Source organism: Falco biarmicus, chromosome 10, assembly GCF_023638135.1.
Source record: "Falco biarmicus isolate bFalBia1 chromosome 10, bFalBia1.pri, whole genome shotgun sequence".
NCBI classification, from domain to species: domain Eukaryota; kingdom Metazoa; phylum Chordata; class Aves; order Falconiformes; family Falconidae; genus Falco; species Falco biarmicus.
The window spans coordinates 34223230-34251030 of NC_079297.1; the positions used below are offsets into that span (position 1 = coordinate 34223230).

Genomic DNA, 27801 nt, shown 5'->3' on the forward strand with positions numbered 1-27801 from the left:
AAAGGGAGATGGCTCCATGCCACCAGGCTGGAGGGTGAAGTGGTCACCGAGAACACTGCCGTCCTGCTGTGGGTGAAAATGAAATGGCCTGACCTGCAGGAAGAGTCACAGTTCCCCGGGCTCGCTGCCTTGCCAAGAGCTGCTGCCAGGTCCAGGGCCATGTTATTTTGGGACCCCAAAAAGCTGATGGATCCATTTGTGACTGCCTCTGCCCTCCGGCCATCGTGGATGCACAGCAGTTGTCACAAAATAGCCTGTTTAAGCAGCAGGATCTTCTTTTCCCTGGCCAGTCTGCAACTAAATCATCTGTTGTAAGGGATTTTTGAGGGGGAGATGCTGTATTTTCTTGCTGCTCTCTGCGCACCGGGATGAAAATGCACTGGGATTGTCACTCAGCCTGATGCTCCTGCAGCACATGGAAGGTGTGCCAGGCCCCAGGAGCCAGTAACCTGTAGTTTTGGGAGGGAGCAGCTACAACCAGCATCACAACCCATGCTTGTTCTCAGCTCTGGGCTTGGGGAGAAGCTAAGAATCACAATGATTTCCTTTTTCACCAACCTGGAGTGAAGAAAACCAAAGAAACATTTGTCCCAAGCCATTGCTGCTTCCAGAGGGAGTGAGATCCCCTGAGAACTGGGCTGAAGAAGCAGCAGATTAGATACCTAAACTCGTGTCCTCCCCCAGCTATCCTGTTACCACCTCCCTCGGCCAGCTGTCCTGTTCTACTTCTCACTGTAATCTAAAGCTTCTCTTCATCAGCACAACAAAGCATAATTAGAAGCCTAACTACCCAAGTTCATCAGCCAGGTCCCTTCTTCACACAGTGGGGAGAGGTGGACACCTCCGTAGGGGCTGCAGCCACCCTCTACCTGAGCCCCACTCTCTCCTGGACATGCAGATTTTGTTTCTGAACCTGGTGATGCTAAATACCTCCAGAAGACCAGGCCTGGCCCTGGCAGAGCCCACGTGGCTGGGTGATCCTCCCCCTCTGCTCTGCCCTGGTGAGGCCACATCTGGGGTGCTGTGCCCAGTGCTGGGCTCCCCAGTTCCAGAGGGACAGGGAGCTGCTGGAGAGGGGCTGGCAGGGGCTGGCAGAGGCTGCAGAGGTGATGAGGGCATGGAGCATCTCCCGTATGGGGACAGGCTGGGAGAGCTGGGCCTGCCCAGCCTGGGGAAGGGAAGGCTGAGAGGGGATCTCATCGATGCACACACATCTCTCCAGGGCGAGTGCCGACAGGACGGGCCAGGCTCTTCGCAGCGGTGCCCAGCGACAGGACAAGGGGCAACGGGCACAGACTGCAACACAGGAGGTTCCTTCTGAATGTGAGGAAGCACTTCTTCACCTTGAGGGTGCTGGAGCGCTGGGACGGTTCTGCCCAGAGAGGCTGTGGGGTCTCCTTCCCTGGAGACATTCAAACCCCACCTGGACGCGATGCTGCGCACCCTGCTCTAGGTGACCCTGCCTTGGGAGGGGGGTGGACTAGAGGATCCCCAGAGGTCCCTTCCCACCCCGACCCGTCTGTGACTCTGTGATTATTTCATTTGGTGCCACCTAGTTGAAAAAGTGGGTGGCAACCATCTGTTACCCGTCTCCATCCTTTCCTGGGACATGTAATACTCTGCTGCAGAAAGAATTGAAAATACCTTGCAGTACTTTTCTCTGAACATCCTTCCTATCCCTTGCACATTTTCCAGTTCCACTGTCTCCTGTCTGGAAAAGACATGAACTGCACTGGTGCTCAATGAGCAAACCAAGCAGAAGGATCTTAGTCCCAGCCTCCCAAAGCAACCTTCTGCTTGGGTTCAACCTACAGACCTACTGCGAGGCAGGAAGGGCAGAGGCTAAATTGTCCTTTGTCATGGTGCCTACCTGGTTTCTGCGTTTCCCAGTCACCAAGTTCCTTCAAGGTAGCTGAGAACTGGAACAAGCATCAAACTTTCCCTGTGGATTTTCAGGCCACAGAGCTACAGAAAAATAGTGCTTTAAGAACGTACAGTTTATTTCTGCAGACTTCAGGAATTCGACACAGACTTCACTGTAGCAAAAGCTTTTTTCTTCATTTTAACGACTATACGACAGGTAAATATGGTGGGCTCACTTCGCGCCAGCCCTGGGCTGGGGCTCTGATGCACCAGTGCCTGAAAACCAGCCCCACACCTTTCCCAGGGAAAGCTACTCTTGGCTTTAAAGGCTGAAAGCACGCTGTGATCCTCCCTTCGGGGGAAAACCAGCAAATTTAAGAACCATCAGATTTCCTTTCCCTTTTCAAAGCAACAGCAGCATGACACTGTCGAGTATGGCCACTGTAGGGTACCAAAGAGCAGGAAATCTTACCAGTTGGCAGGGTACCTTCTGATGCTCCCTCCGTTTTGTATCAAGCTCGGTAGGTTCATGGCGGAACCACCCGGTCCTCAACGCACAGCAGGTATCTCCTTTCACTCACCAGAGCCATCCTATGGATGTGCTGAATTTCACAGTACTGTTGTCTGGCCACAGAAAACGGACAAACTGAACACAGCCCCTGCGGGCTCCCTCCCACCTTCATATTTCCTTCAGGTCTTTTACTGGGAATTATACAGCATTTTACTGCCAGCAGCATGTAAACAGTTTAACCCCCTGCAGGATATAGTCAGGCTTTCCCTTACGTTTTTTATAGAACTAATAAACTGATCTGAGTTTTGCCTGGGCTTTAATTTCTCAGCAGTTTCTTTTATTAACCTTTGCAGGGGCTGGAAGCATCTTACCTGAATCTGGCTCCTGGCAGCTACAGGGCTATCATGGTAAGCAGAACCTAGAAGTGGAGAGTGGTATGTGCAAAACACACTTCACCTCCGAGGGCCACTTGGTCGTTCTGCTGGAGATCCACAAGTTTATGAAGTAGAAAAGGGTTTAATTATGAGAGTTAAAGAGGTATAGATGTTGCAGTCAAAAAAAAGAGGAGAAAAAATGTTTCCACTCCCAAACAATTTCTCCCTTTACTTTTAGATTTTTTTTGTAAGGAGGCTTTTCCTTGTTGAACTTTATTTGGGAGAATTTTGGACACATCAGGATCGTGCACAGTAAAAACCACAAAATCTGCCAGATTGTCAGTAGGACACTGTAAGGTGCCTAATAGGAACCAGGAAAAGCCAGGTAGCTGAAAAGGGAAAGAGACTACTCTGGCATGTGAGTAATTATTAAAAGAAGAGCAAACTTTTAATTCAAAAACTAAATGCCACGTTGGGTTTTTTTGCTGCTTCAACCACACACTGCAACTGTAACCCCTGTTTCCTGGCCATAGCAACTACAGGCTTATGAAGGAGTTACCGTGCCTCAAAGAAATTACTAAATAGAGATAACACACCTGAAAATAACATGCTTTCTGTTGACTCTCATCCAGCTCAAATATTTGCTGCTGAGTCAGCTAAGGAAAGAGCAGCCGGATGGTTGCTCTGATTTCCCGTCAGCACCCTCATACCCCCAGCTGGGTGCTCACTTCAGTGTCAGTGCAAGGAGAAAACCAAATGCCGTGAGGTGACCCAGTCCAGCGGCTGCTGCTCAGCAGTGAGAGGATGGAGATAACGGTACTTCTCTGGGGTAGTTACTTAACTTTCCTCATCAGCCCAAACCCTGAAGAGCTGTTCTACTGATGATATTGTCTAGGGTTTGTTATCTCCTGTTGCTTGGCCTGAGTAACCTAAACACCTAGCACTGACCTCCCTCTCTCCTAGCCTGATCTATCTGTTATCTGGAAAAGCTGTAGCTCTGCTGACATCTGGATGAGACCTCCACGGAGTCCAGCCTACACAGCCCTTGTTTCAGCATTCCCAACTCAGTTGTTGCCTGGCCATCACAAACAGAAAGCTAAGTGCAGCCTAGCTTTATCCTGTTGTAGCTGTGGGTGCTACCTTATGCTACCCGTAGACCCGTAGTAAGGAATTAACCGGCTTTGCCCAGCCAGAAGCCTCCTGCAGCCTCACCAGAGGCCAGGCTAAGCCTGCACACTGGGCCCTCTAGACTAGCCTTGATGCTGCCTCGACCTGCGCCACCTGAGCTCTACTCCTACGCTTGGCGAGCCAAACCCATGCCCCCAGTGCTGCGTTGCCCAGCTTAGCCCCACGGCAGCAAAGCCAAGCTATGGGCTAGCATTCGCGCAGCTGCAGCCTGCCCTGCGCTTTGCAGCCAGCAGTGCCCAAACAAGAGCTCTTCTGTTTCTGTGCAGCATGGCCAAGCTCACCTGTGTCTTTCCACCAGCAAGTTCAAAGGGACCTGGCTCTGTTTAACACCTCGAGGCATTTATGAATTAGCAGACCATGCTTTGAAACAGTTAAGCACTTATTTTATTCCCAGTGAGAGCAATATGCCCAAATGCATCTCTCCAAAACTGGAGTAAAGAATGAATACCTAGTTGGTACACATCAAAATTACAGACAAGAACAGATGACACAGACTACCAGAGAAACTGTACATTCCAATGAGAACTGCTGACTTTAATCCAATGTGAGACTTGAGGGGCAGCACGGCGTAAGAAATCAGATCTGAGGAAGTCCCTACGCCCAAGACGGTAACTCAAGCCTGCAAATCCTTGTCCAGTGCTTTGGACTGGACACTGATCACTCCACAGCCTGAGATGTTAGAATACCCTTAAAATAAATAAATAATTTTAAAAAAGCAGAACAATTTTATGCTTCTCTTTCAACAGTACTGATGGCAGGTCTGAAACACAGCATCAGGGAAACCACCAATGATTCCTCACAGGAGGAAGAAAACACCAGGATTTCTCAGACCTGCAGCAGCAGGTTGAATCTGGGTGTTGCAACCTGGCATTTTTCTACAGACTTTTGGTTTTCAGACTGAGAACAGCCCTTTAAGTATCGCTTAGAGAGTTATGCTGAATCCAACCTGTCTTGAAAGAGTTGGATTTACGCAGATGACAGTAGTCTTTCAAAAAGCTTGCATGAAATTTCCCACTGTCATTAGTGGGTCACTAGCTGAGGCCCATTATGAGATGGGGAGCAGGAAGAGAAGGGCACCTCAGTAGTCAATGACAGAGTAGTTAAAAAGCAATAAACACTTTCAGCCTTATACAAGATGTTCAGACTGCAAAACCGGGAGATTAGCATGCCAATCCCACACGGTGCCTATTTCACAGCTGGTCAGACCAGTTTTTAAAATGCAAATTTAAGTCATGCTTTTTACCAAACTTCAGGAGGGGTCACACCTTCACTATTGCACAGGCATATTTCACTGGGAGGATGTGAGGAATATCCCTTTGCAACTGCAAGGGATATTCCTTAAAGCAGAGTCTCTCCCAGAACAGCAGGGTTACACATTTTTACTTGTTTCTAAAATAAAACTGGAACTCTGTCAAAGACCAGCAGTGCATAGGTCTCATCTAAAAAGCCTGGCAGGTACAGCAGCCTAGGGACAATGTGAAATTTTTTTTGTTCCAAAATGGTTTTTGGAGGAAAACCAAAATACAAGAGCAGTTTTTCTAGAAATTAGTTTCTTCTCTTTTCCCCACAAATACTTAGGTTTTGGTTTGGGCTTGAGGAAACTGGAAGAGATTTGGCAGAAAACAGAAAACATTTTCATGGGCAATACAATTCATATTCTCATGCGAGCAAAACACATCATTAACCGAAATGGCTGAGGAGTCCCCACCGCACCACAGGCCTTCATGACACAACTGCACCTCCACTTTCCCATCAAGCACTGGAGCACAAACAGACCCAAATGCTCACACCCAGTGGCTCCAGCAGAACATGGTTTCTGGAATAAGTTATAAATAAATAAACATGACATGATTATTAATTCATTAAAGGCTACTTTAGCCACTACTCAACTGACAGACGCTTCAACCTCAGAATTTCTCCATGTTTCTGAGATCTAAAGCTCAAGGGCGAGAAGTGGAAGTACAGAAAAGGCTTGTAAATGCACTCTAAACTGCCTGGGATTGGCAGAAGTGGCATGTGAGTACAGACCTGAGAGCGCTCAGTAGTCTGCTCACAAGTGAATCAATGTCCAGATCCTCGGGAAGACACTGGCCCCCTTGAGGCAGGAGCAGCTCCAAGACATTGTCACTCTGGGTACGCAGAGGGACCCAATATGAAACCCCATTCCTTCTGCCAGGTGCTACATCATAGCTATCGCAGAGTCCTCAGTGCTGCTCTCCTGCTCCAAGCCCACCCGGCGGATGGACTCCCTGTATTTCTGCCGTCCCAGCTCAACAATGGTTTCGACCTCATCAGCAATGTCCTGGCGGCCACTCTCTTTCATGGCTGTAATCAGCTTACCCACACAGTCAGGATCCTCCAAGTTTTGCTGAGCCCATGAGAACAGCATGTCCAGGATCTGCTTATCAAGGTCCTCTCTGAAGAAAGGGGGAAGCGCAGAAGTAACCAGCACACTCTCCTGACTGACAACCCGAAGAGGCCTTACTGGAGTCCTAGTCCATGCCTGGAGCCCCAGAGAAGCCATCCAGACACACAAAGCACCCGGTGGGCCTGCCTTTTCCCCACCCACCATACAGGAGTTGCAGTTCCTACACTAGAATCTCTCTAGATTTTTTTTTTTCTAATGGAAATATCAAATTAAATGATTCTGCTTTTGAATGTAAATTCCCCACAGGAATAGTAGGTTAGTCATAGCAAGTCTAATTCTCTCCTACTGCTCTGGCTTTTTGGTCAGACTGCATGTCCCATGACGTACCACAAGCTCTTTTTGAATAAAGATGATATTCACAATCAATGCCATAAGCCATTGCTCATTGTCAGAGATGGAGTCTGGCCAGGAATCCAGATCACAGAACAAAACAGGAATGCGACTCATCAGAACTACAAAGGTCATCAGGTTTGTTATTTCCCCGATTGTGTTTTTCAAACTTAAAGCTTTGTTTTATAACAGCAAGAGAAAATAATCAGTTTTCGATAAAAGAGGTAATGTTTTGAGAAGAACCATTAGTCAACCCATCTTTTATCTGGTGAAACAATTCCAGTGGGAAAACTTTCAACCAGCCAAGCATTAATTTATACTATTACACTGCAGATAGATATAATGCACTACTCTTGATCAGTGTTGTATCTTACCTGTTATTGTATCCTATGCGCTCAATCTGCTGATAGGTCAAGCCCAGGTTCAGGCCAATGGTCTGCCAGTCAGCTCCCATGCGCCTGGCAATGCTCAGCAGGTTTGCCTGGGTCAGGTAGCCAGTCTCAGCACTGCCCAGGTTCAAGGGAGGGAAGGAGAAGCCATTCAGGGGGTGGGGATTCTCACCCCAGCGGGGTTTCAATCGCTGTGTCACAGAGGAAAGAGAGAGAGAACGTGCTAAACAAATTGGTTTTATACAGGACAATATCTGGCCATTCAGATTGCACACTGAAATATCTTTCCTCCCGCCAAGGAGGAAGGAAGATCTTGGGGCTGAACAGTCAGGCTGTAAAAAGCAAGGAGCGCTCACACTGGCAATGACCAGCAATGCTCACTGCCTCTGAAAATATCAAATCATAAAGTACACAGTCATATCTCACACTGGAAATTTCCTTTCTTTACAGAGTATTTTTCAATGAACTATCTCCCCAGAATATATTTGCCTCGGCAGTAAGAGAGCACTTAGTCTAGATGTGTAGTTGAGGTTGCATGTGTCAGAAAGGGATGTGAGATCCTGGCACGTGATCTGAACAGAAGCATTCAGCCTACAAAGGTATTTATTGTTTTAAGCTTCTCAAATATCAATTAAATTTTATAAGCAAAAGTTGCATTTCTCACTGCAACATACAGAGCAGCCTTAAAAGGCCAGTGGCTCACACCAGAGTACTTACACTCAACACTTGTATTAAAATCCAGCCTACCTACCTCATCCTAGATCTTCCTTTTTTCCTGCTGCATGAGCTGTGTGACTAAGAAATTTATAAACAAAACAGACACTTCCTTTAATTACAGTGAGCTTCCTCCTGTTCTACATCATTCATTCAATGGATCCACCCTCTCTGACCACCCATCCAACAAGCCTGTGCTTGACAGAGAAGATGAGTAGGAGAGATGGAGACCACTCCCAGCTGTTTGTGTTCCTCTTTTCAGAAGAGCTCATGGAGAGTGGGAAATCTCCATGGTTGGGCAGCCATTTCTTGCAGTCATTCATTGCATCCATTCTCATGGAGGAAGACAAAACTAGCTGAGCAGCAAGGCCGTGCTTTTACCCACCTAAGTTATTTCTTTTTTTTAGGAGACAAAAAAAACTCACAGGCAGTTTAATAGGCAGAGTAGCGAGCCAGAAGGAGTCTGGTCCTTTCCTCCTCCTGCTGGCATCTTCAGGGATGCTCTTGGGAACTGCCCCTCGGTAGAAAGAGACCTTTGCAAACAAAAAGCATGCAGTGAGGCTCAGATTCAAGAACACTGGCCAAGCCTGATTGCTTTGTCTTTCCTGTCTGGAACAGAATGAATCCAGCATTTCTCACCTATCCTCTGTTCACAAACATGGCCTCCCAATGAAGTGCAACTGGGAGGAGCACAGAGGTTCTGCCATAAAGTCTGGACTGACTGTGAAGACACCAAGAGTTAATGGCAGGAATGTAAGTCAGAGAGCTAAGTGATGAGTGATCCTTTAAGACTACTCTGTGATTATTCAGGGTTTAGTCAGTGAAATGCAAAGCCAAGGAAAAGAGGGGAGGGAAAAGAGTCATACCTGGCACTCAGAAATTATTATTGGGAACATCGTAAAAGCAATGATGATGATGGCCATGGAGGAAACAAATAGTCAGTGTAACCGGTTGCTCACCTGGCCTTTGACAGCTTGATCTTTCCTGTCTACAGGGGAGGTCACATAGATTTCCTTCATGTTCTTCAAGTGAGAGTAAAAAATAAACGAGAGTCGTCCATCCACGCAGTCAGGGCGATCTGCGCAGAGAAGCAGCAAATGCTCAACTTGTGCAGAAAAGCGTGCAGATTTTCGAGCCTGGCCAACAGCCACTAGCAGCCTCCATGCTACTGCCTACTCCTACTCATGCCTGAAAGGAATCTAACACCCTGCTTCCTCACCGGGTGAGACGGGAAAGCAGAAAACCCTGGCTGTGGAGAAAGCAGGTCCCACAAGTGAAAAAAGGTAATGGCCACAAGGTGGAGATCAAGTTCAAGAATGGAAGGCAAGGCAGGGCAAAGCATTCGGGGGGAGCCTAGTCCATCCTTGGCCCATTCCTCTGTCCTAGGTCCATTCTACCCCTTGGAGGGCAGAATCAGCTGCAATAGCATCCTGTCATGCATAAAAATAGGCCCCCTATCCCTCCACCATTTCTGCAGTGGGTGCTGGAATATGAATATAGCTAAATGGAAAAAACTATAATCAGGTACAACACTCATATGTAATTATCTAGAAATTAATTTAAGAGTCCAGCCTAAATCAGGACAGAGCAACAGACCCTGGCCTCACAAACTCCACTGAAAGACCAATGCACTTCAGTATTCTTGGCAGTGCTGGGTTAAAGGCTGGACTCTATGATCTTAAAGGTCTATTCCAACATAAACAATTCTATGATTCTGTGATTCATAGAGTTAAGCTTAATTTACACCAATGAAACTGAGCTGTACGCCCAGGTTTTGAAGAACATGGCTCAGTTTGCAGCTGTAACAGGTCCAGACACATTGGGGCATAAAATATCATCTTGAGTTTTGGTCTTGCTCCCTCTTTTCTTCTCTTCCAGTGGCTCCATTTGGGGGAATTTTTTTTTTGCTCTGGATTATTTCAGAAATACCTTCTCTAATCAAATACCATTATATGTGTTCTCTCAGAAATGGGCAACATTAATTAGATCACCATGGGCATTCCAGAGTTTTGTCTAAGATGCCAGGAAAAGGGCATAGATGGCTGCAGTAGCAGATCAGTCATAAAATAAACACATTTGGCTATTGCCCTCTGCAGACTACAACAGCATGAGAGGAAATGAAAGCCTACAAAGAGGACTTTCCTTCAGAAAAGTAGACACAAAAGTTGGGTGACCAGAGAATATGACAAGTTCAATGTCCAAGGGCTAGCTGCTGTGAGTAGTAGGCAAACTGGAGGCAGAGAGGAATGCCATGGAGTACAGCCCCCAGCAGATACACACCTAGGGCTAGAGAAGCACAGGAGTTAGAAGCAGAAAGGAGCCCAGTGCTGCCATACCCATATCGATGCTGATGCCTCGCTCAAAAGCTGCAAAAAATTGCTCTCCCTCAAACATCTCCACCATGTCAGATGGCTCAGGTCCTCGATAGCGGTCCTGCAGCTTCTTCAGCACTGGATCGACCTGACAAGGATGATGACACAGGACTCCATGTTTGATCTGAAGCACATCTGTCCCCTGACCCATGTCCCTACACCCATGATGTTCCCCACACCTTCAACAGGGGAAGTCCATTTTACATGGGAAGGATGTAAACAAATGAACACACACCCACCCTCCTATCCCAGGTACATTTACTACAGGCAAGGAAGTGTTTGTGGTTACCCTATTTCTCCCCTCCAGTAAAAAGCAGAAAAGCCTATGTGGACTAACAAAGATAGGCCATCCCAAAGCTGTCAATAAAAAAGCATTTTCAGCAGTATCTCTACATTGTAACAGGTCAGTAACCTTCAAAGACAGGGAAGGATTTCCTTGCTACCTTATCTCCCTCACAGTATGCCATTAAAAGACATTTTTTCTGCAAAAAGCCACATGCTGCAATAGCACACAGCTGAGGACACCAGAAAGCTCATTTTTGCTTTGCAGCTTGCAATCACACTGGCAGACCTGGGGTCTCAGAGGCAATGCAAGAGTTAGCCCAGAGCTGAGGTGTCTATTCTTCTTCCTATTTGTAACAGTAAACCTTCTCTCTCACCCCACCAGCACCCCTAGCAGGAGTACAGACACCACTGAACCTGTCTCACTGTGGGTGCCGTTGCTGCCTCCTCTGGAAACAATTTGAGCCCTGAACCCAAGATATAAAGAATCCTTATAGCTGTTTATGCGTACAGGTCATTTCAATGTTCTCCTACAGGAGAACAAATAAAGAGCAAAAGGAGGAACCAGACCAGAGGGTTGTGCAGAGAGTTGGATACGCAGCCCAGTTCTGGCAGCCTGATAAAACTCTCACGTCACTGAGCTGCGCTGTCTGTCAAGGTACACGCTCTACAAATGCAGATGCACACTTGCTTTGCTGCTGAGGGCTGGTACCCCTAGGGCAGAGGCAGCAGCAGAGAGTGAGCCCTTCCTATCTCCTGACAGACCATCAAGCCAGGTTAGCTCAGGCTAACAGCACAAACTAACTTGATGCTGCACTGAAGCAGATTAAGGAAAGCTCGTATGTTCTGTTCCACTGCTTGAACGGTAAACAGCAAGGAACATCGGGAAGAGTGAATACCATTTCTAGCCTCTCCAGCTGAAACCAAAGCAGTGCTTCTGCCCACACTACTAGCCCACGTCAGACAAGTGACTTATTAACCTTAATATCTTTGACTGAAATTTAAACCGTGTTTTGCCTCATGTTTGCTGGACACTTACAGCATGCAAATGGCCAGCTACTGTGTCTAGCTGATTTTAGCAGCCCAGTCTACAGAATGTATATCCAGCCACTGCTGCACAGAGTGAGTTTTCCTTCTACCCCAGCTCACAGTGAGCTGGTATCACACTACCAACACAGTGTGGTGACAGCATACCCTGGCCACGACCTTGGGGCAGCAAACAGGACCATTTGGTGCACTGCTGCCCTGATGTCCTATAAAGGGAGGCGCAGGAAGCTCAGGAGCAAGGCAATGGAAGCCAGTCAAACCTTGTGCTTGGGGACACACTGTAGCAGGACTTGCTCGGGGTCCTTCTTCCTCTGCAGAGCAATGAAGTTCACCTGGTACATACGCAGCCGCTCATAGACTTTCTTGGCAATGCCTCCAATGTAGGTCTTGGTGGTGTACCACAGCCAGTACCTGGCAGACAAGGAATTAAGAAAAAGGAGGGATCCTGCCTAGTAAGAGAAGCCAGTGTCACACCCACAAGACTGTAAAAAGTGATGGGTAGAGATGAAGTGCTAAGCTTGGCCTGATGTGCAAAGGGAGAAGGTAGGGTTAACGGCATGAGCCCTGATCAGTGTGGGAAAAGCAAGGCAGAGGAACATCCCATCTTTTCCTCAGGACTAATCCTGCACTTACCAGGAGAAGTGGGTGACTTCAAACACCACATAGAGATGGGTGAATTCCAGCACCACCTGACTAGTAATGTCATCCCAGGTTTGGCCCTCCAGGTCACCATGGAGAAGATGCAGCCTTGACCGATCCAAATTTAGCCCTTAAAGACAACAAGGATCAAGAGATGCTATATGCAGCAGAAGCCTTTGTTCATGGCTTTACAAACCTAGCCACAGTCTGGGGGGATTCACTATTGAAAAGCACCAAATTAAGGCTCATAGCCTTCTCTTCAGCACCCAGAACTGAATTTTGGTCAAAGAAGAGCAAAAATAAAAGGATGATGCTACTTCAACGTTTCCAGGATAGTCTGGCAGAATATGCAGGCTTAAACTGATAGTGTGCTGATTGCCACCAACAGATTAATTAGACAATTCCTATCACCAATATCTAGGGTTATTAATTAAGTTCCATCTCTTTCTAAAGGTACATCCCACAGGCTTTTCTATCCTGATGCACTTCAGACATAAAAATGCCAGGTGGTGTTACAATGAAGGCCAAGCCGTACCCAAACATATTTTACTTCTTCACAAGAAAGCCAGGAAAGGTCAAAGAAAATAGGAATTAGGAAACACAGGATACTCAGCATGCAAACAGAGGAAACCCTGGCGAGGCTGAGGCTGTTTCTAGCAATATTCAGGGTGGGAGATGGCTTAGTGTATGATCATACATTTTTAACTGCAGTGGCTCAGCATCAGATTCATGAGCTGGACCTGAACTACCTTCCGCACCACCACACTGCACCACCACTCACTCAGCATATGCACCTTGCTGCTCCTGCAGGATAAGCAGCAAGCTTTATTATTACAGGAGAGGCAAACAAAAATCCCAGCTTGCCATTCATGGCTTTCCACATATGATGTTTCTCTTTGCCAGTTTTGGGAATAAACTCACCTGTGAGCCCAGGTGGGAGGGGCAGCTGAATTCTCACTGGCCTGAGAAAATCCACCAGGGAATCCTGGGAGAGGCAGAGCAGGGGACTGGCTCTGCACCCTGCATCGGCTGTGATTTCCTCTATCTCTTCTGCAGAGACCGGCAGCACCTGGATGTGGAAAACAATATGGAGAGCAGGGCAGTCAGGCAAATTCCCAAATCACTTGCTCAGTTCCCCCAGCACCCAGCAGGCAGATGCTGCTCCTGGCTCAGGGGCCCGTGAGAAATGGAAGCACAGTGAGTGAACTTTGGCTGAAGTCTGCTCTAATACCAGTGTCAATGTGGCAAGCTGGGACAGCCCAGGGTATTACAATAGCATTTACCACTATCTAGCAGCTCTACAAAACAATTATTTTTAGTGGGGTGGCTTTAGAATTACATCCACAGAAATTATTTCCCCCTAGTCTCACTCACTAAGCTGCTGCAGCAAGAGCTGCACTAAGGCTTACTAAAGCTTGTGGTTTTTAAAGCATGCATACCTGCAGCTTGACGTTGCGAGTCTCTTCAGTGACTCCAGGAGGAAAAGTCACTTTGATGTTTGGATCCACACTGGAAAAGAGCAATGTCCCCTCTGTTGGCACTTTGCATTGATTTTGCACAAGTCGAGACACAACAAGGAACCAAGAGAAGTGGAGGACACTACAGTGAGCCACATGCTTCTGTAACGGAAGACAGGGAAGAAAACATCTAGGCATATTATGCAGTACAATAAAGGCAGGAAGCAGCCGGGCAGGTGAAAGCACTAGAACAGGGATGAAGCACAGCAGGCTGCAAGTTGTCACCTTCAGGAGACACACCTCCACAAGAGAGGAAACCTGGAGCTGAAATCCACTATGTTTTATAGCAGCTGGTCAAAACACAGCTTGGGAGGTGTTTCAAATGGATTCACTCTTGGCTGGGCAAAACGGAAGAGGGGAAGGGTAATAATGTGTGTCACCAGTCATTCCAATCTGCTTACCTTTGACTTTTTCTTCTGCTCCACTCTTGTACTCAGATCACTCCAGCTCTGCCCGCTGAAGGTCCGAACTACCACCTCACGCTGACGAAGGGTTTGAGGGGAGGTGTACGGCATCCAAATCTGTACCTCCTGGCAAAAAAAAGCATTCCTGTGAGACACCAATAGAAAAGATAAAACCAAGCCTAGCTCTGCTCTGTGGCTTCCTGTGCAGACAAGAAGGGGAAAGGCAAAGCACGGCCTGTACGCAGGGAGTGGAAGAGGAGATAGGAACCTGCTCTGTCCTGCAGCCTCCAGGGAGGTGACAAGAGATGTCAGGTTTGCTACACAGTGTGGCGGCAGGAAAAGTTCTGCAGCTTGGGGGCAGAAAGGGCCAAGCAACTTTTGTGGTGAGTTGCTGTCAGCCATGACAGGGCTGGTGGCGTAAGTACTCACCAGCCTGAATGAAAACCACACAATCAGGCTTTTGGGGAAGGATGTGAACCATTCTCCTTGCAGGCTAAGGCCAAATGCTGGAACAGCATTTATCCTCTGGCACAGGAGGAAGCTTGTGAGTGAGGAAGGTTATAGCTCAGCTCAAGTGGGAGCAGTGGGGCAGGCAAAGAAGCCAGACCAGCACAGTGCCAGGAAAGCTTGTCCTTTCTGAATCTTTGTGGCTGGGCTTCTTTGAAAGGCAGTCCTGCAGTTACTTAAAAGCAGCAGTGATGGGCGTAGCTGTCTCAAAAGTCCCAAGAGACTTTCTCAGAAGACTCCGCCAAGCTATTGCAGAGGCAGATTGATCAGGAGGAGGCCTGGATGTGTCCTCACCTGCTGGAATTTGACCCCATGGGGCTGCAGCTCCAGGACTCTACTTAGAAGGACATCATGGTGTCTCAGCTTTACCCACTGAGGGTCCGGTGCAAGGGTTCGGAAGTAGATCCGCAGAGGGTCAGAAGCAGCCCCCGGTGGAAAGCAGAAATGGATGCCACAGGCCAGGACCACTTTGCAGCCTTCAGAGGTGACAGTAAAGCTTCCAGAAGAAATGCATGAATGTATGACACTGTGCAATGACGTCAGCCCTCCGAAAATCAACAGAAGGATCTCCTACCTTGTGTTTGACTGGCCTACTGAGGACATAAGCTTCTATACATATGTGCAATACCCACCACGCACCGATCTTGACTTGGAGCTTGTTACACCACTGTAATATAAGTACTTAATAACAGAGGCTTACCTGTCCTCTCCTGATGCAAGGAAGAATCTTCGTAGACCTCTGGCACTGGACTGATCTGTGGCAATAACGTTTGGGTAGGAGAAGAAGACAGGTTACTTAAATCAGGATAGAAAAGGAAGGCTGAATTTGCATTTTAATTTTGGCTTAATCCTAATCTGACAGTCACTAACAGAACCCTGTTCACACTGCAGTAGGCTTCAGATCAAGCAGCAGCAGGAGGACAGGAAGGAACCTAGAGGTCCCAAGACACACTAGAAGTACTGACTCTCCCCCAGGAAAACTCAGAAGCAGGGAGAATTAGAAAATATTTCAATTTACCACCCCTGCAACTCTCAGGGCCTTGTTTGATTGCCTGGGGCCAACCCTGGGAATCAGCACTTGCTCTTGTGAATGTAAACACTATTGGGAAACCTCGCTCATATTCCTGCTCATTCATCACCTTCATCTTGCACAAAGAGCTGCTCCTCTGCAGCCTGGGACCCACAGGAAAGCAGGAGGTAACTGCATGGCAAAATGAGTTCTTATTGCTCCCAGCACCTCTAGCATGAGCTACCACAGCCTTAGGGCCACGCAGCAAGTCCAAGAACTGGTGCTCACCTCTGCTAAAAAGGCTGGACCCTTTTAAGGGCCTCTCCTGATCCACTTCCTGTGAATCCCATTTTCGCTTTCACTGTAAAACCTCTCCTAGCAAGCCAAATTCCAGGGACCACCGAGCCCTTCGGACTAGGCTTGGGCTCATAAAAACAGAACTAGTACTGTCTGTATCCTTACAAGATCGTAATTGTTCCAGACAAAAAAATACCGATCTGATTCCCCCTTTCTTGCCTTCTCTAATCCAAACCCATTCACGCCATGCTGGGCTGAGGGAGGGAACAGCTGGGCAGAACCCACAGCAGCAGAAGCCTTACAATTACCATCCTGCAGGGATGGCTCCGTTTCTCCTAAGGGATTGCCTCGGAGACGAACGAATGGTGAGGTCTGGATCTCGGGGGGGACAGCACGGAGGCAATTGTTCTGCAGATCAAGTCTGGACAAGTTGGGAAGGCTGGCAAGCGAGGCAGGGACCGTCACCAGGAGATTGCTGTGGAGATGCAGCCGCCGCAGAGACTTCAGATTGGCTGCAGGTTAGAACAAGAAGTGACCCCCCATCCATGCTGTTAATTGCATTGCACATCAGCTCTAACGCCCCCGCCGCTCTCCTCATCACGCACACACGCACAAAATAAGGGAAAAGCACAAGATCCCAGCATCGCTTCAGCTCACAAAACAAAGGGGTCCAGGGAACTAGCCGAGAGGCAACGCAGCCTCCTCTCTCCTCTGCTTTTCAGCACCCAACTACCAGTATCGATATAAGATGCTTCTGTAACAGCATCAATGACAACCCCAGGCACAAAGTAATACAGGACCCAAGAGCCAGGAAGCTGGGCAGAAGTCAGAGCCCGGTTCAGTGGACTGGTCCACACTGGACAGCATGATTTGACACCCAGATTTGCATCCCACTAAACCACAGCTCTTCTGTTTCCAGTTCCAGGTGCCACCCAAAACCAGCCAGGCCAGATCCTCGGCTATTATTGTAAATTGTATTGAAATCTTAGCAGTCTTGCTGATCCACAGAAGCAGAAAGCACGGTCCAGAAAGTCATTAATGCTCAAGGGGACTGACTGAGCCAAGCATCTTTCTTCTGGGTATCCCTTCCATTTGGCTCTAACATAACAGATGGTTTGTGTTAACAGCTCTGGGGACAGAGCCCAAGGGCCTCAGGGGTCCTAGACTGTATCAAAAACTCAGTAAGTCTATGTCCTTCTTTTCCTCTAGAAAATACATACCAAAGGAGTCTGGGACGCTCGATAAGCAATTCCCAGAGAGATCCAGCTCTGTGCAGTTACGCAAATTCCCGACTTCTTCGGGGAGGAATTCCAAAGCATTTTCAGAGAGATCCAGGTCCTGTAGCACTGTCAGCTCCCCAATGCTACGAGGTAAGTTCTTCAGCTGATTTTTCATAGCAGAGAAGAAAGTCAGTTTGCTCAGACAGCCAAAGTCCTCAGGGAGCGCCACCAGGCTGTTGTGGCTCACCAGGAGCACGCGGAGGCTAGGGAGGTGGAGGATGCAGCTAGGCAAGGTGGAGAGGCTGTTGAAGCTGAGATCCAGGTGGGTGAGACACCTCAGGTTCCCAGCGTCGGGTGGTAAGCTTGTCAGGGAGCCATGCTGACACGAGCCAAACTCATCCCTGGCATGGCCACCTGGGTGTGGAGGGAAGGGGAAAAAGAGGTCAGTATGCTACAGGGATACCTCACCGGCCCCACGTAAGACTCACAGGGACCCAGAAGATGGGGATTTACTGATCACATTGAGCAGCACCGATTACAAAGCATTCATAGAGAAATGGGGTTTCTCCTTGCCTCATTTTCCTGATCAGTGAAAGCGATATAATGGTGAAGACCTTTTATGAAATCAAGAGATGCTACAGTCAACCAGTAAAACTCTGCTGAACACGTCTGGAGTCACAGGTCAGGAAGCGCCAGGCCACTCCACATATCTACCCCCCTTCAGCAGGGTGGCCAATACCCCTCCAAGCCTCCCACTCTCCTTCCCCACCAGCACCAGTGGCCAACACACAACACTTTTTGGACTAAGGAGACATTCCTTACCCTCCAGGCTTTGCCCATGCTGTTGAGGGATGAACAGCCCTGAGGACTGAGATCTGCCCCTGCAAGCCTGGAGAGCAGATGTGAGGAAAGCAGTGAAAATGTGGGGAAAAAAGCAGGTAGTTCAGTATTGTGTAGGCCAGATGGCGCAGTGAGGAAAGGATACGTGTTCCCCACCCCAGCTTGTGACAAACTGAAGAAGGTCTGCACCCATGGAAAATAAGTCAAACAAACAAAAGGAACCTTCCAAAACTCTCCATTCCTTCATCGCTTTCCACTCTCCCTCCACTGTTGTCTGTTTGTATACACGTACAGCAGATGGCACCAAACATTTTTTATGCTGCATAATGGTGAAAAATGAGAACAATCAAACTAACAGACACACATTGCACTAAGAAAATCTTAGCAAACTATTTTATTGCATTTCAGGATGCTCAGGGTGTACATCTCACAAAACAAGCTTGATAAAAGCTATGCCATTATCCTCACCTTACTAAAGGGGGAAAAGACAAATGAAATTATTCACATGAGAAATCTGTGGCAGATATAGAAGCAAACTTCAGTCTTTTCAGTTTTCAGCTAGAATCCTGAATTCTGGCCACAAACTCCCCCTTTTTTTCTCTCGTTTCTTTTTTAAAATCCACCTCCCAAAGAGCAAATGATTCAGTCTAAGAAATTATACCATTTGCATTGAGATCCTCCTACAATAAAGAGACAAGAAAGTCAAAGAATGATCTAATATTTATAGGTCTAACAGTTACTACAGCTTGCCAAATTATGTGCACACCTGAGTCATGCTTTTAATAAATGTTGAGCAGTGTCTTCCGGTCTTAAACGTTCACTGACACTAAGAAGGATTAAGCTAGGATTGATGGAGATGGAAACACAGCAAAGACAGCTCATTATACTCCCAAAAATGAAAGAGAGGCCAAATATCTACCAAAAAATTAAACACCTTTCAACCCCCCCATCCTTGCATGCATAACCACGCAAAAAACCCGCTCTTCTTCTAGAGGATGGCTACAGAAAATACTGCATCATCAACCCAACCAGACTCCAAAACCTGTTCCCCAGGCAGCTGTAGAAACAAAGGAAGGAAATAAGAGTTTAGGACCTGTATCTTATTGAAATCTGCATGCAGCTCTGAGCAAGGCTAAGAGCTAAAGCTGTAGTAAGGGGCACCAGAACAAAAAAAATTCAAGGGCAGTTTGTCCTGCAGATGTGGAGAAAAGGGTAAAAAAAATTAAGCTGAGCTTAAAAGAGTTGGATGGTGATGGGCCCAGGAATTTACCTTTGAGCACCAGGGACTTCAGGTGCTTCAGATGAGGAAGGATGTCCAGTGTGGTGTCAAGGAGGCGATCGTTGCTGCTGAGCCGGAGGAACTCCACCTGGACCACCTCTCCCTGTCGCCCCTCGAACAGCTGCAGGAACCGGTGGCAGCCGTCGGGATAAACGTCCAAGTTCAGCCTGTTGTCGGCAAGGCACAAGCCAGCAAGTGCAGGAGCGCCCGAAGCCCCCTCCCCACACTTGTCCCCAAGCCCCAGAAGCTCTGCCATCTTCTGCGTTTAGTCCACAGGGTCCGGACATGCTCTGACTTGCCAGGCAGGCAGGCACCAGCAGCACTACGAGGCAGCTGGGACAAGGAGGAGGAGGAGGAAAGATGGCTCTGAAAGAGAACACAAGTGCACAATGAAGTCTTCCTGCCCCAGCCCAGAGCAGCTGGAAAGTTTATAATCACAGCAAGAGGGCAGGATGGATTACACACAAAAGCTTTGTGGGCAGAGAGCACAGAAATTCAGGGTGATGGATGCTACACAGGCTTCTCCTCCTAGGGAAAACCTCTGAGTTTCCCTAGCCAACATCCCAGCAGAGAACAGAGTAATTACCCACCATCAAAATAAATAGCAATATTAACTTTTAAAGACATGAATGTAAATGCCTATGCCTTACGCAGATTTCAAAGTGCCTTAGCGGGAAGCTTTACAAGTGGAGGGGAAAACCGTGGCAGGGAGCACCAAGCCAGGAGCAGAGCCCAGAGGCTGCTCACAGGCTGCAACATCAAACCCAGCTGTGAAACTGGGTGCCAATGGGATAAAAGTGAGTGTAGATGAAAATGGACAAAGGGCAGCAGAGCCAACGTGGCAGGGCCAGGGAGAGCGTTAGAAAAGGCGTGTCCATGATACAGGAGCACTGGACTGTGCATTGGGATGGGGGCTCTTGCAGATTTGCCTCCACAGAGATGCTCTAACACAGCCACAGCCAGCTAGTCCTTGTTTCCTCCCCGCACAGCACCCTCCACAGATAAAGAGAAAGGGGAAAAGCAGGTATCACATAATGCATGCTAGGAAGGATTTAAACCTAAAGGAGCAGAGGTATGAAATTTGAAGAAATTAACTATTCTTCTGCCACCTTAGTGTGAAGAAGCCTTCATCCACCTAGGACTTTCAAAATCACCTACTATCATCACAGCACACTGGTAGTCCAAAGATGAGCAAAGGCACCACACTTGTTTTTATACCAGTAGTCACATACTTCCAAGTCCCCCACTTCCTGTTTTTTCCACTTCCTTTATCTTCTGCAGCTCCCCCTGAGCATGGCAATTAAACTAGCTTATGGTATGAATATCAGGAGTTCTTTTCAAACCCTGTCATGGATCAAATAGGTGAACAGAAGTTTCTTTTAAGTGATGCAGAACTACAAAACACTTGTAACAGCTTTAATGTCCGAGGCCAGCAGAAGCAAGCTAATGCCCCTGCAACACCCTGAGGATCAGCGCTTTTTACTGTTAACCTCTGGGACATGGCAGCACTGATGTTCCCGAGGCACAGTCTGGGGGAGGCATCACACCTGGCTCCCTGAAAGAGGAGAAATCTTTCGGGCACATAAAGACAGCAAGAACAGGTAAATGGGAACTTTAGTAAAAAAGTATTCCTTACAAAAAGGCTGTACACAACACAAACACAGCTCTCTTCCAGATACACATAAGCAAAAAGACCATCTGCTACAGCTTGGTAAAGCTATTGATGGTGAAGGAACCACAGGGCAGCTCTGAACTGGCCAGGCTGGAGGACATGGGCAGGCACCCTTGTGCACAGGCATGCACACGTGCACATACACACACATGTGCACGTACACACACACACTCACCCCAGTCTTCACCTGCCCTGCCACCAGCTCCGGCAGCACCAGGCCCCCGTTACCCCACAGGGCTCCTGAGCAGAGGCTCAGCCCCCTGGGGACATCCCCCCCCCCAGCAGGACTTACAGCCGAGCAGCAGGGCCACACGCGCCGTGCCCCGCTGAGCACTGCCTCGCTTGTCTCACCCCCTCCGCACCCGGTCCCTGGGTCACAGACCCTGGGTCCCGAAAGGCCCGGCCGCGCTCGGTTGGGCTCAGCCCGGCACAGCACTTCCTGCAAAGTTCGCCGGCAAGCTGCGCTGCCGGGGCGGGACGAGCCGGAGGCGGTGCCAGATGCAGCGGGACAAGGCGCAGGCAGCTCTGGGAGACGAGACCCAGGCGTCCCACTGTCACAAAATGCCATTTTCCTAACGCCGGCCCAGCCTCGGCACCCCAGCTGGTCCCAGCGTGAGCTCAGCCTGCAGGGAGCGGGAGGCACGGGCAGCCTATGGTGTTATGCTCATTCACTGCAAATCCAGGGAGAGCAATGCAGCAGGGGCTGCAAGCCTGGCAGGGCACAGGGCTGAGCACTGCCGAGCCAGCCCTCGAGCCACCCAGGGCCACCGGCTCTGCCACAGCAGGGCCTTTGCCGCCCGCCTGCCCCAGGAGCCTGTAGTCCACTGCCTTGCTGCAAGGGATGCCATGTGGTCCTAACACCGCATCCCAGCGCGGCCCCATGGCGTGTGCGCTACTCTCCATTTCGCTCCCAGGGGCAAAGCCAGGTTTTCCATGACAGCGAGTTTCTGGCCGGTGCCTGGCTGCTCTGGCATGGTGGTGCTGCTGCATTAGTGCCCTGAGAGGAGCACTCCTTGCTTACAGCCAAACACAAGCTGCACAGTGCCCTGAGGAAATGTCTCTTCCCAGGGGGAGTCAACAGAAACCACCGGCTGTTTCTCTCAGGCCCTTCCTCAGTTAGAAACCGGGAGCCTGGGTGTTCCCTGATGGCACCAAAGTTACCAGAGAAGCAGGAAACGCGCTCACCCGCATGGGGGGTTTGTAGGGAGACTCCAAGGCGGCAAGGCAGGGCTAGCCAGGACCTCCTCACGGCCCTACTGCAGCGCTTCTGGTGTATTTAGCCCCTGGGGATTTTGGCACAATATTAACTTTTTGCTATTCTTCATTTCCATAACCCAGGGAGGCCTCAACGGAACCGAACCAGGCGGTAACTCCCGCAACCCCGCGGCGAGGCCTTGCCACAGGGCCACCTGCTGCCGGCCTCCACGGGCCGGGGCAGAAGGGCTGCTCCTCGGCGGAGGGGGAGTCCGTGCTTCCCGGGGGACCCCGCCAGGGCAGGGCCCTGCACTGCCACCGCCCGGCCCGCAGGAAAGCCGCGGTTTGGGGGGAAAAAATGGTCCTAAAGCGGGAAAACGGGCCGCTGAGGCGGCGGCACCACCCGCCGGCCGCGCCTCATAGCGCCGCGCCTCACAGCCCCGCGCGTGCGCCCCGGCCGGGCCCGCCCTGCGGCGCCGACAGCACGGCCCGCGGCTGCCCATTGGCCTGCAGCTCCCCGCCGGCCAGGCCCAATGGCAGCCTTCGTTGTTGAGGTGTGACGGGAAGAAGGTGTTGCAGAGGCACCACCCCTTCCCTTTGGCCGCCGGGCTGCCATTGCGAACGCACGTTCCGGGTCTGTCTCCCGCGCCGCCTCCTCCCAAGTAAGCGCTCGCCGGTACCTTATCCCCCCTCCCCCGCGGGAATGGTCGCTCCCGGTCCAGCCTGTGGCCCCCAGCGCGGCTTGGGCGAGACTACTTAGCGCGGGAGGGCGGGGGGTGGGAAATGGCGGCCATGTGCTCTCCTGGCCTGGGCCTGGGCCTGCGCAGGGCCGGGGCTGGCGGGGATGCCGCGGTACCGGGGTGCCGACAGCCTTGGGCTGGGGCGGCCGGCTGCTCGGGCTTGGGGCCCACAGCGGCTTTGCGGTGTGAGGGGCTGGCAGGGGCGGTGCGCGGCCTGGCGCGCCGTGGGCTTCTGTCTATAAGCCGAGCCAGGCGCCGGGCCGGCGGGGCCGGCGGGGAGCTTTGCCTGGCTCCGCGTTCCCAGCGAGCGGGTGAGGGTGCTCCGGGCGTGGGGCCGGGTCCCTGGCACCAAGAGCCGGCTCGCTTGTTTTCCAGGATGCGTTACGTCGCAGCTTACCTCCTAGCGGTTCTCGGTGGCAACGAGTCTCCCACCTCAAAGGACTTGAAAAAGATCCTCGACAGTGTCGGCATTGAGACGGACGATGAACGCATGAACAAGGTGGTTTTGCCTCTTAATTCCAGATGGCCACGGTCTGGGCAGCTGCAGACATTGGAGCTGTTTCCTTGGTTCGGTGTTTCTTTGGTTGCCTCTGTGTTGACTAGTCTTATTTTGTTTAGGCGCTTGCAGGCATTACCTGTGTGATTTCCAAAGCACTGCTTAACCAGTCAGAACTATTTTTACAACACTTTTATAGAAGTCTGGCTTCCTTATTTAACACCTGCCCTCCACAAAGATCTCTGGCAGTTGTTGCTGACTTCTGACTGTTCAGTTTAATAATTTTCAATGTGATGGTGGCCACAGATAAGTATGTATTGAAAATAATTTATGTTCTGACATAATGTATAGTTTGCATTTCATGTTGCATTTTTGGCTTTTGGTCAGTATCAGTTCAAAGTTAGTACTTTTGAAGGCCTGATATTCAGTAATAAAGTGTCATTTAGTGTACTGCAAAGAAGCATTTGTTCCTTCACCAAGAAACATAGACAAGTTATAACGTGGACATTAAAGGTATTCAATAATAATATGTAGGAAAAATTTGGAAATTAATGTTGAAATGGTTGTGTTGAAAAACAGGTTTTTTAAGAAGAGAGTGTCTTAATTAAAACGTTTCTTGGGATGTGATACTTTTCAGCCTTGTGGATTTAAATGGTCATGGGGGAAAAAAAACCTAAAGAAACTATCTTATCACCTGCCCCATAGTTGTATCAGAATGTTTCCAGGGAGGTGGGAGAAAAACTGAGTTACTTTCCCAGTTGGAGACAGTGTTTTACCACAGGCCCGACCAAACAGTGGGTTCACTGAGCTGACAGCGCCCTTATTATGGTTTGAGATGTTGATTTGAACTTGTGGTACTCCTGTTTAAGCACCAGGTCTTTGGGCTTTGGCTTGTTTACATTTGTTTAATACCTTTATAAATTAATTGTTTTCTCTGGTCCTCCAATATCCAGAAAGCTGCTCTGGAATGTGTTTTGCTTGTGATTAATTAATCCTTTTCTGTTTGCATTGGCTGTATCTTATGCCAGTGTAAATCTAGTGAAGTCTTAAAAACACCTTCCCTCCAGACGAAGCAAGCACACAGGCATGACGTTTTGCAGATTGCACACTAAGCAGGAGGTGCCTCCTGCTGAAAAGCCCTTGTTTGAAGTCCTTTGGCTTTGGCAGTTAAACAGTGTTCAGCACTGACTGCTGGTAGCAGGGACTCACCGGTGAGGTCTATGGCGTTACTTTTTTTTTTAAGTGCTTGGTTGCTTTAGCAATTTTTGGATTTTTTTGCTTTCCTCGTCCCTGGCTATAGGATGGTAGTAAAACTGAAGTTGGAACTCTGTGTTCCAGTGCAAGGATACAATAGCCAGCTTGGCTGTAACATTTGGTAACGCTAGGAACAGGACCCTGTGGTTTTTGGTCTAGGGCCCAGTGCTTCAGAGCCTCCCAGTGGGTATTAAGCAAGATATGTTAACAGTCCCTCAGTGACTAACAGACCATTAGTGGGGTTTCCTACTTGGCTCCACAACATCTGTGTAGCTTGCTTTCTGCAGGGTCCTTGGGTTCACTATGAATTTATTGTAACAGATTTCATGAAAAACCTTTCACAGAAAAGTATAAAAGCCTTAGCTGAAGTTTTTGTTGCCATGTCCTCTTCCTTCCATTGAGAAACCAGCAATGCTGGGGCTGTGTAAGCAGCAGGATGGAGGCATTGCACATGACAGTTAATCAGTGCTTGTTTAAATCTAGCTTACACTCATGCTGTTTTAAAACTATTAACATTCTAAACTTAATTTACACAGGTTATTAGTGAGTTGAATGGAAAAAACATCGAGGATGTCATTGCTCAGGGTAAGTACAGTCTCTGAGCATCACAGATAATTGCCTCTGCTACTTTGGTAACTTAGACCCAAGAGCATAAATTGGTGCAAACTCTGTGATTATTCATCAGTGTAGCTTTGTCGTTGAGGACTTCCATGTTGGATCTTAGCTGAAGTGACCAAAATCCAGGTCCATTCTCATTCCCTGCAGGTTGGTGCCAGTACCTGCTGGGTTTTGCTTGTGGACAACATTAAACTGGAGAACTTCAGCATGTATGAGCTTACTGGTAGTCTGCTCATGATGTGGTTTTCTGGACATGTTGATTGGAGAAAGAATTGGCGGTCCTTCAGGTTCTCTGGGAGACTTTTTTTCTTTGTGTTTACCCACTTCTATGGGCTGATTATGTAAAACAGGAAGAACAGACTGTTAAATGTAAATTAAGTGTCATTAAGGGTACAGCTACACCCTCTGCAATTAATACAAGTCTCTCCAGTACACATCTCCTGGAGCTCCCCAAGTCTGGCTTTTCCTTTTCTCCAAGATAGGACTCTTTGAGTGCTGACTTCTGCAGGAACTTGTGCTCTTACCCGCTGGCTCTTAACTAAAGTTGGAACTTTTAACATTAATTGACTGGGTCATAGGGCTGAAATAAAGCAGAGCTGAGGTAGTGCAAACGTTTCTGATTAATTAATTTCTGTATTTTTTGCAAGTGTGTAAGCACAAGGGAACTTTTAGGCATATGTTTGCTTAAAGGTTGCCGGGACTTTGCCTGGCGTTGCTGTTAGGAGAGCAGTAACTGGACATTTCTATCCACGGGGTCTGAAGGCCGAAGAGAGCTGTTATACATGTGCTTACAACACACTTAGGCTATCTCGTCCTGTAATACTTTTTCTTTAAATAAATTGTTTCCTAGAACATACTGACATGCATATGAAACATGTTTGTTTACTTGGCTAGTTTATTAGAGCTTGAAGTAACAGGGAATTATTTAGAAACTGATTCCCAGAAACTGAAATACAGGCAAACGTACTGTGTACGTGACCTCTGAATGCCCAGGGAGCCTTGGTATGTGAAAGGCAGATGCCAAAGAACTAGCTAGCCTTCCAAAGATGAGCATAAATCAGTTTGTTAACCTCAAAGGAGATGCAATAGGGTTCATAGGGTGCTGGAGAATTGGTTTAAAATACTGTGCTCTTTGCCATAAGTACATCTCTCCCCTCACCCCCTTCTGTCCTGTGTGATACAGTCATGCCCTCACAGTTCTCTATACCATTAAAAAAAAAGGTGAGGGAGGGGGGAAAGCCAGTGCTGCTTATGTGTTATTTTTGAGGTATATTGAAATCATCGATTTCTGGGCTCTTAGTGCTGCATTCAGAAAACACCATTTTTCTGTATATGTAAAACTGGATATGTTTGCCATATTTTTATATGACAGTTTTGGAAAAAAATGTTGAATTCGTGTACAGAAGAAAACTTACTAACAATGTGCTGCTAGCGTTCTTAGCATAAGCCTTAAACTTCAGGGTTTTTTACAAATAATAGTTTATACTTTCTTAATCATGAGCGCAGCCTCTTGTTCCTTTCAGCTAATAGAGACAAGTTCAGTCCATGAGACATAGTACCCGTTCTTCTGCACTCTTAGTTTCTCTTCTTTTTCACCATACCTCTGTGCTTGCGATGAACACTTAAATACTTCCTCTTCTGTCCCATTCAGGCAACGGAAAGCTTGCCAGCATGCCGGCCGGGGGAGCTGTAGCAGTGTCTGCTGGAGGCGGCTCTGCTGCTCCTGCTGCAGCTGCTGCCCCTGCTGCTGGTGAGTATGAGTGGAGAGGCACCCTTACAGGGCAGCACTGGTTTTCTGTGTTAAACTGAGTCCAAATTTCACGGCCTTTCCGCTTCAGCAGTTCACTATATAACTGAAGTGTAAAATGGAACAGTTGCTTTTCCTTTGGGAAATCAGAAACATTTGCTCTTTTATCTACCTTATGATTGTGCTGGCTCAGAACTGAGAATCAGATGGACTTCACTGTGTAAAGCACATCCCTTCAGCAGTAGTGTGTGCATCCCTTCAGTGTTTGTAGTTAGGTATTGAAAGGGAATGAGATGAACCGTGGAGGGTGAAATACCAATAATATGGGAGCTGAGGGCACCAAAACCTGCATCTCAAAAATCTGTCATGCAGAAAGTATAAATACTGACCATTGGCTTGGTCTTTCTTTTCCCTGCAGCTGAGGAGAAGAAAGAAGAGAAGAAGGAGGAATCTGAAGAATCTGACGATGACATGGGATTCGGCCTATTTGATTAATTATTTGTTACAGAAAAATTATTAAAATCCTTTGTTTAAATTTTTTTTTTCTTACTTTTATTATATACATACAAATGCTGTTGGATTCAGACAGCTGTTCTTAAAATAGCTCTGACAAAGCTTTGATTTTTGTCTCTGTTTGAACCAGGTACATGAATTTTAGGACAAGCCGTGGGACTGTGCTCTCTCTGAGTGCTTAGGAAATGGCTAAGCTGGTGTGACCTGGCTGCTTGTTTGGACACTGCTCTTTCTTAAACAGTATGTGGAAGCTGAATCTACCTGATGTTAACTGTACTTTGCCTTCTCTGTACTGTTTTGCCATCCTGATTACTCAGAGCCCCATCAGTTCAGCAATAAAAGGAATTTTATTTTTCA

At 48.3% G+C, this 27801-nt stretch overlaps 2 protein-coding genes across 4 annotated transcripts; one reads left to right on the forward strand and one right to left on the reverse strand.

The window, feature by feature from the left end:
* Positions 1-3676: 3676 nt before the first annotated feature.
* PIDD1 (p53-induced death domain protein 1) lies at positions 3677-22490 on the reverse strand. Of its 3 annotated transcripts, none has more exons than XM_056354155.1 (16): positions 22068-22490; positions 19202-19576; positions 17092-17505; positions 16174-16383; positions 15266-15320; positions 14860-15061; positions 14056-14184; positions 13577-13756; positions 13059-13206; positions 12132-12267; positions 11759-11909; positions 10134-10257; positions 8757-8875; positions 8223-8330; positions 7069-7274; positions 3677-6353 (listed from the first exon to the last, which is right to left on the reverse strand). In XM_056354155.1, the coding sequence occupies exons 2-16, from the start codon at positions 19464-19466 to the stop codon at positions 6116-6118; spliced, it is 2685 nt and encodes an 894-aa protein (XP_056210130.1). In that variant the 5' UTR covers positions 19467-19576; positions 22068-22490; the 3' UTR covers positions 3677-6115. The 3 variants fall into 3 exon arrangements, with proteins under 3 accessions (XP_056210130.1, XP_056210131.1, XP_056210129.1); XM_056354156.1 differs by lacking the exon at positions 22068-22490 and adding an exon at positions 21175-21565 and having other exon boundaries at positions 16180-16383; XM_056354154.1 differs by lacking the exon at positions 22068-22490 and adding an exon at positions 21175-21565.
* Positions 22491-22600: 110 nt separating this feature from the next.
* Positions 22601-27801, forward strand: RPLP2 (ribosomal protein lateral stalk subunit P2). Its single transcript, XM_056354642.1, has 5 exons — positions 22601-22738; positions 23192-23315; positions 25103-25151; positions 26836-26934; positions 27350-27801. The coding sequence occupies exons 2-5, from the start codon at positions 23193-23195 to the stop codon at positions 27424-27426; spliced, it is 348 nt and encodes a 115-aa protein (XP_056210617.1). The 5' UTR covers positions 22601-22738; position 23192; the 3' UTR covers positions 27427-27801.

Coding starts and splice junctions, on each gene's coding strand:
- PIDD1 (XM_056354155.1), bottom strand. CDS start 19,466: ATGGCAGAGCTTCTGGGGCTTGGGGACAAGTGTGGGGAGGGGGCTTCG. Junction 13,207..13,576: donor CTCGCAACGTCAAGCTGCAG/GTATGCATGCTT, acceptor TTCCACATCCAG/GTGCTGCCGGTCTCTGCAGA. Junction 6,354..7,068: donor CGCATAGGATACAATAACAG/GTAAGATACAAC, acceptor CCCTTTCTTCAG/AGAGGACCTTGATAAGCAGA.
- RPLP2 (XM_056354642.1), top strand. CDS start 23,193: ATGCGTTACGTCGCAGCTTACCTCCTAGCGGTTCTCGGTGGCAACGAG. Junction 23,316..25,102: donor ACGATGAACGCATGAACAAG/GTGGTTTTGCCT, acceptor TAATTTACACAG/GTTATTAGTGAGTTGAATGG. Junction 25,152..26,835: donor CGAGGATGTCATTGCTCAGG/GTAAGTACAGTC, acceptor TGTCCCATTCAG/GCAACGGAAAGCTTGCCAGC.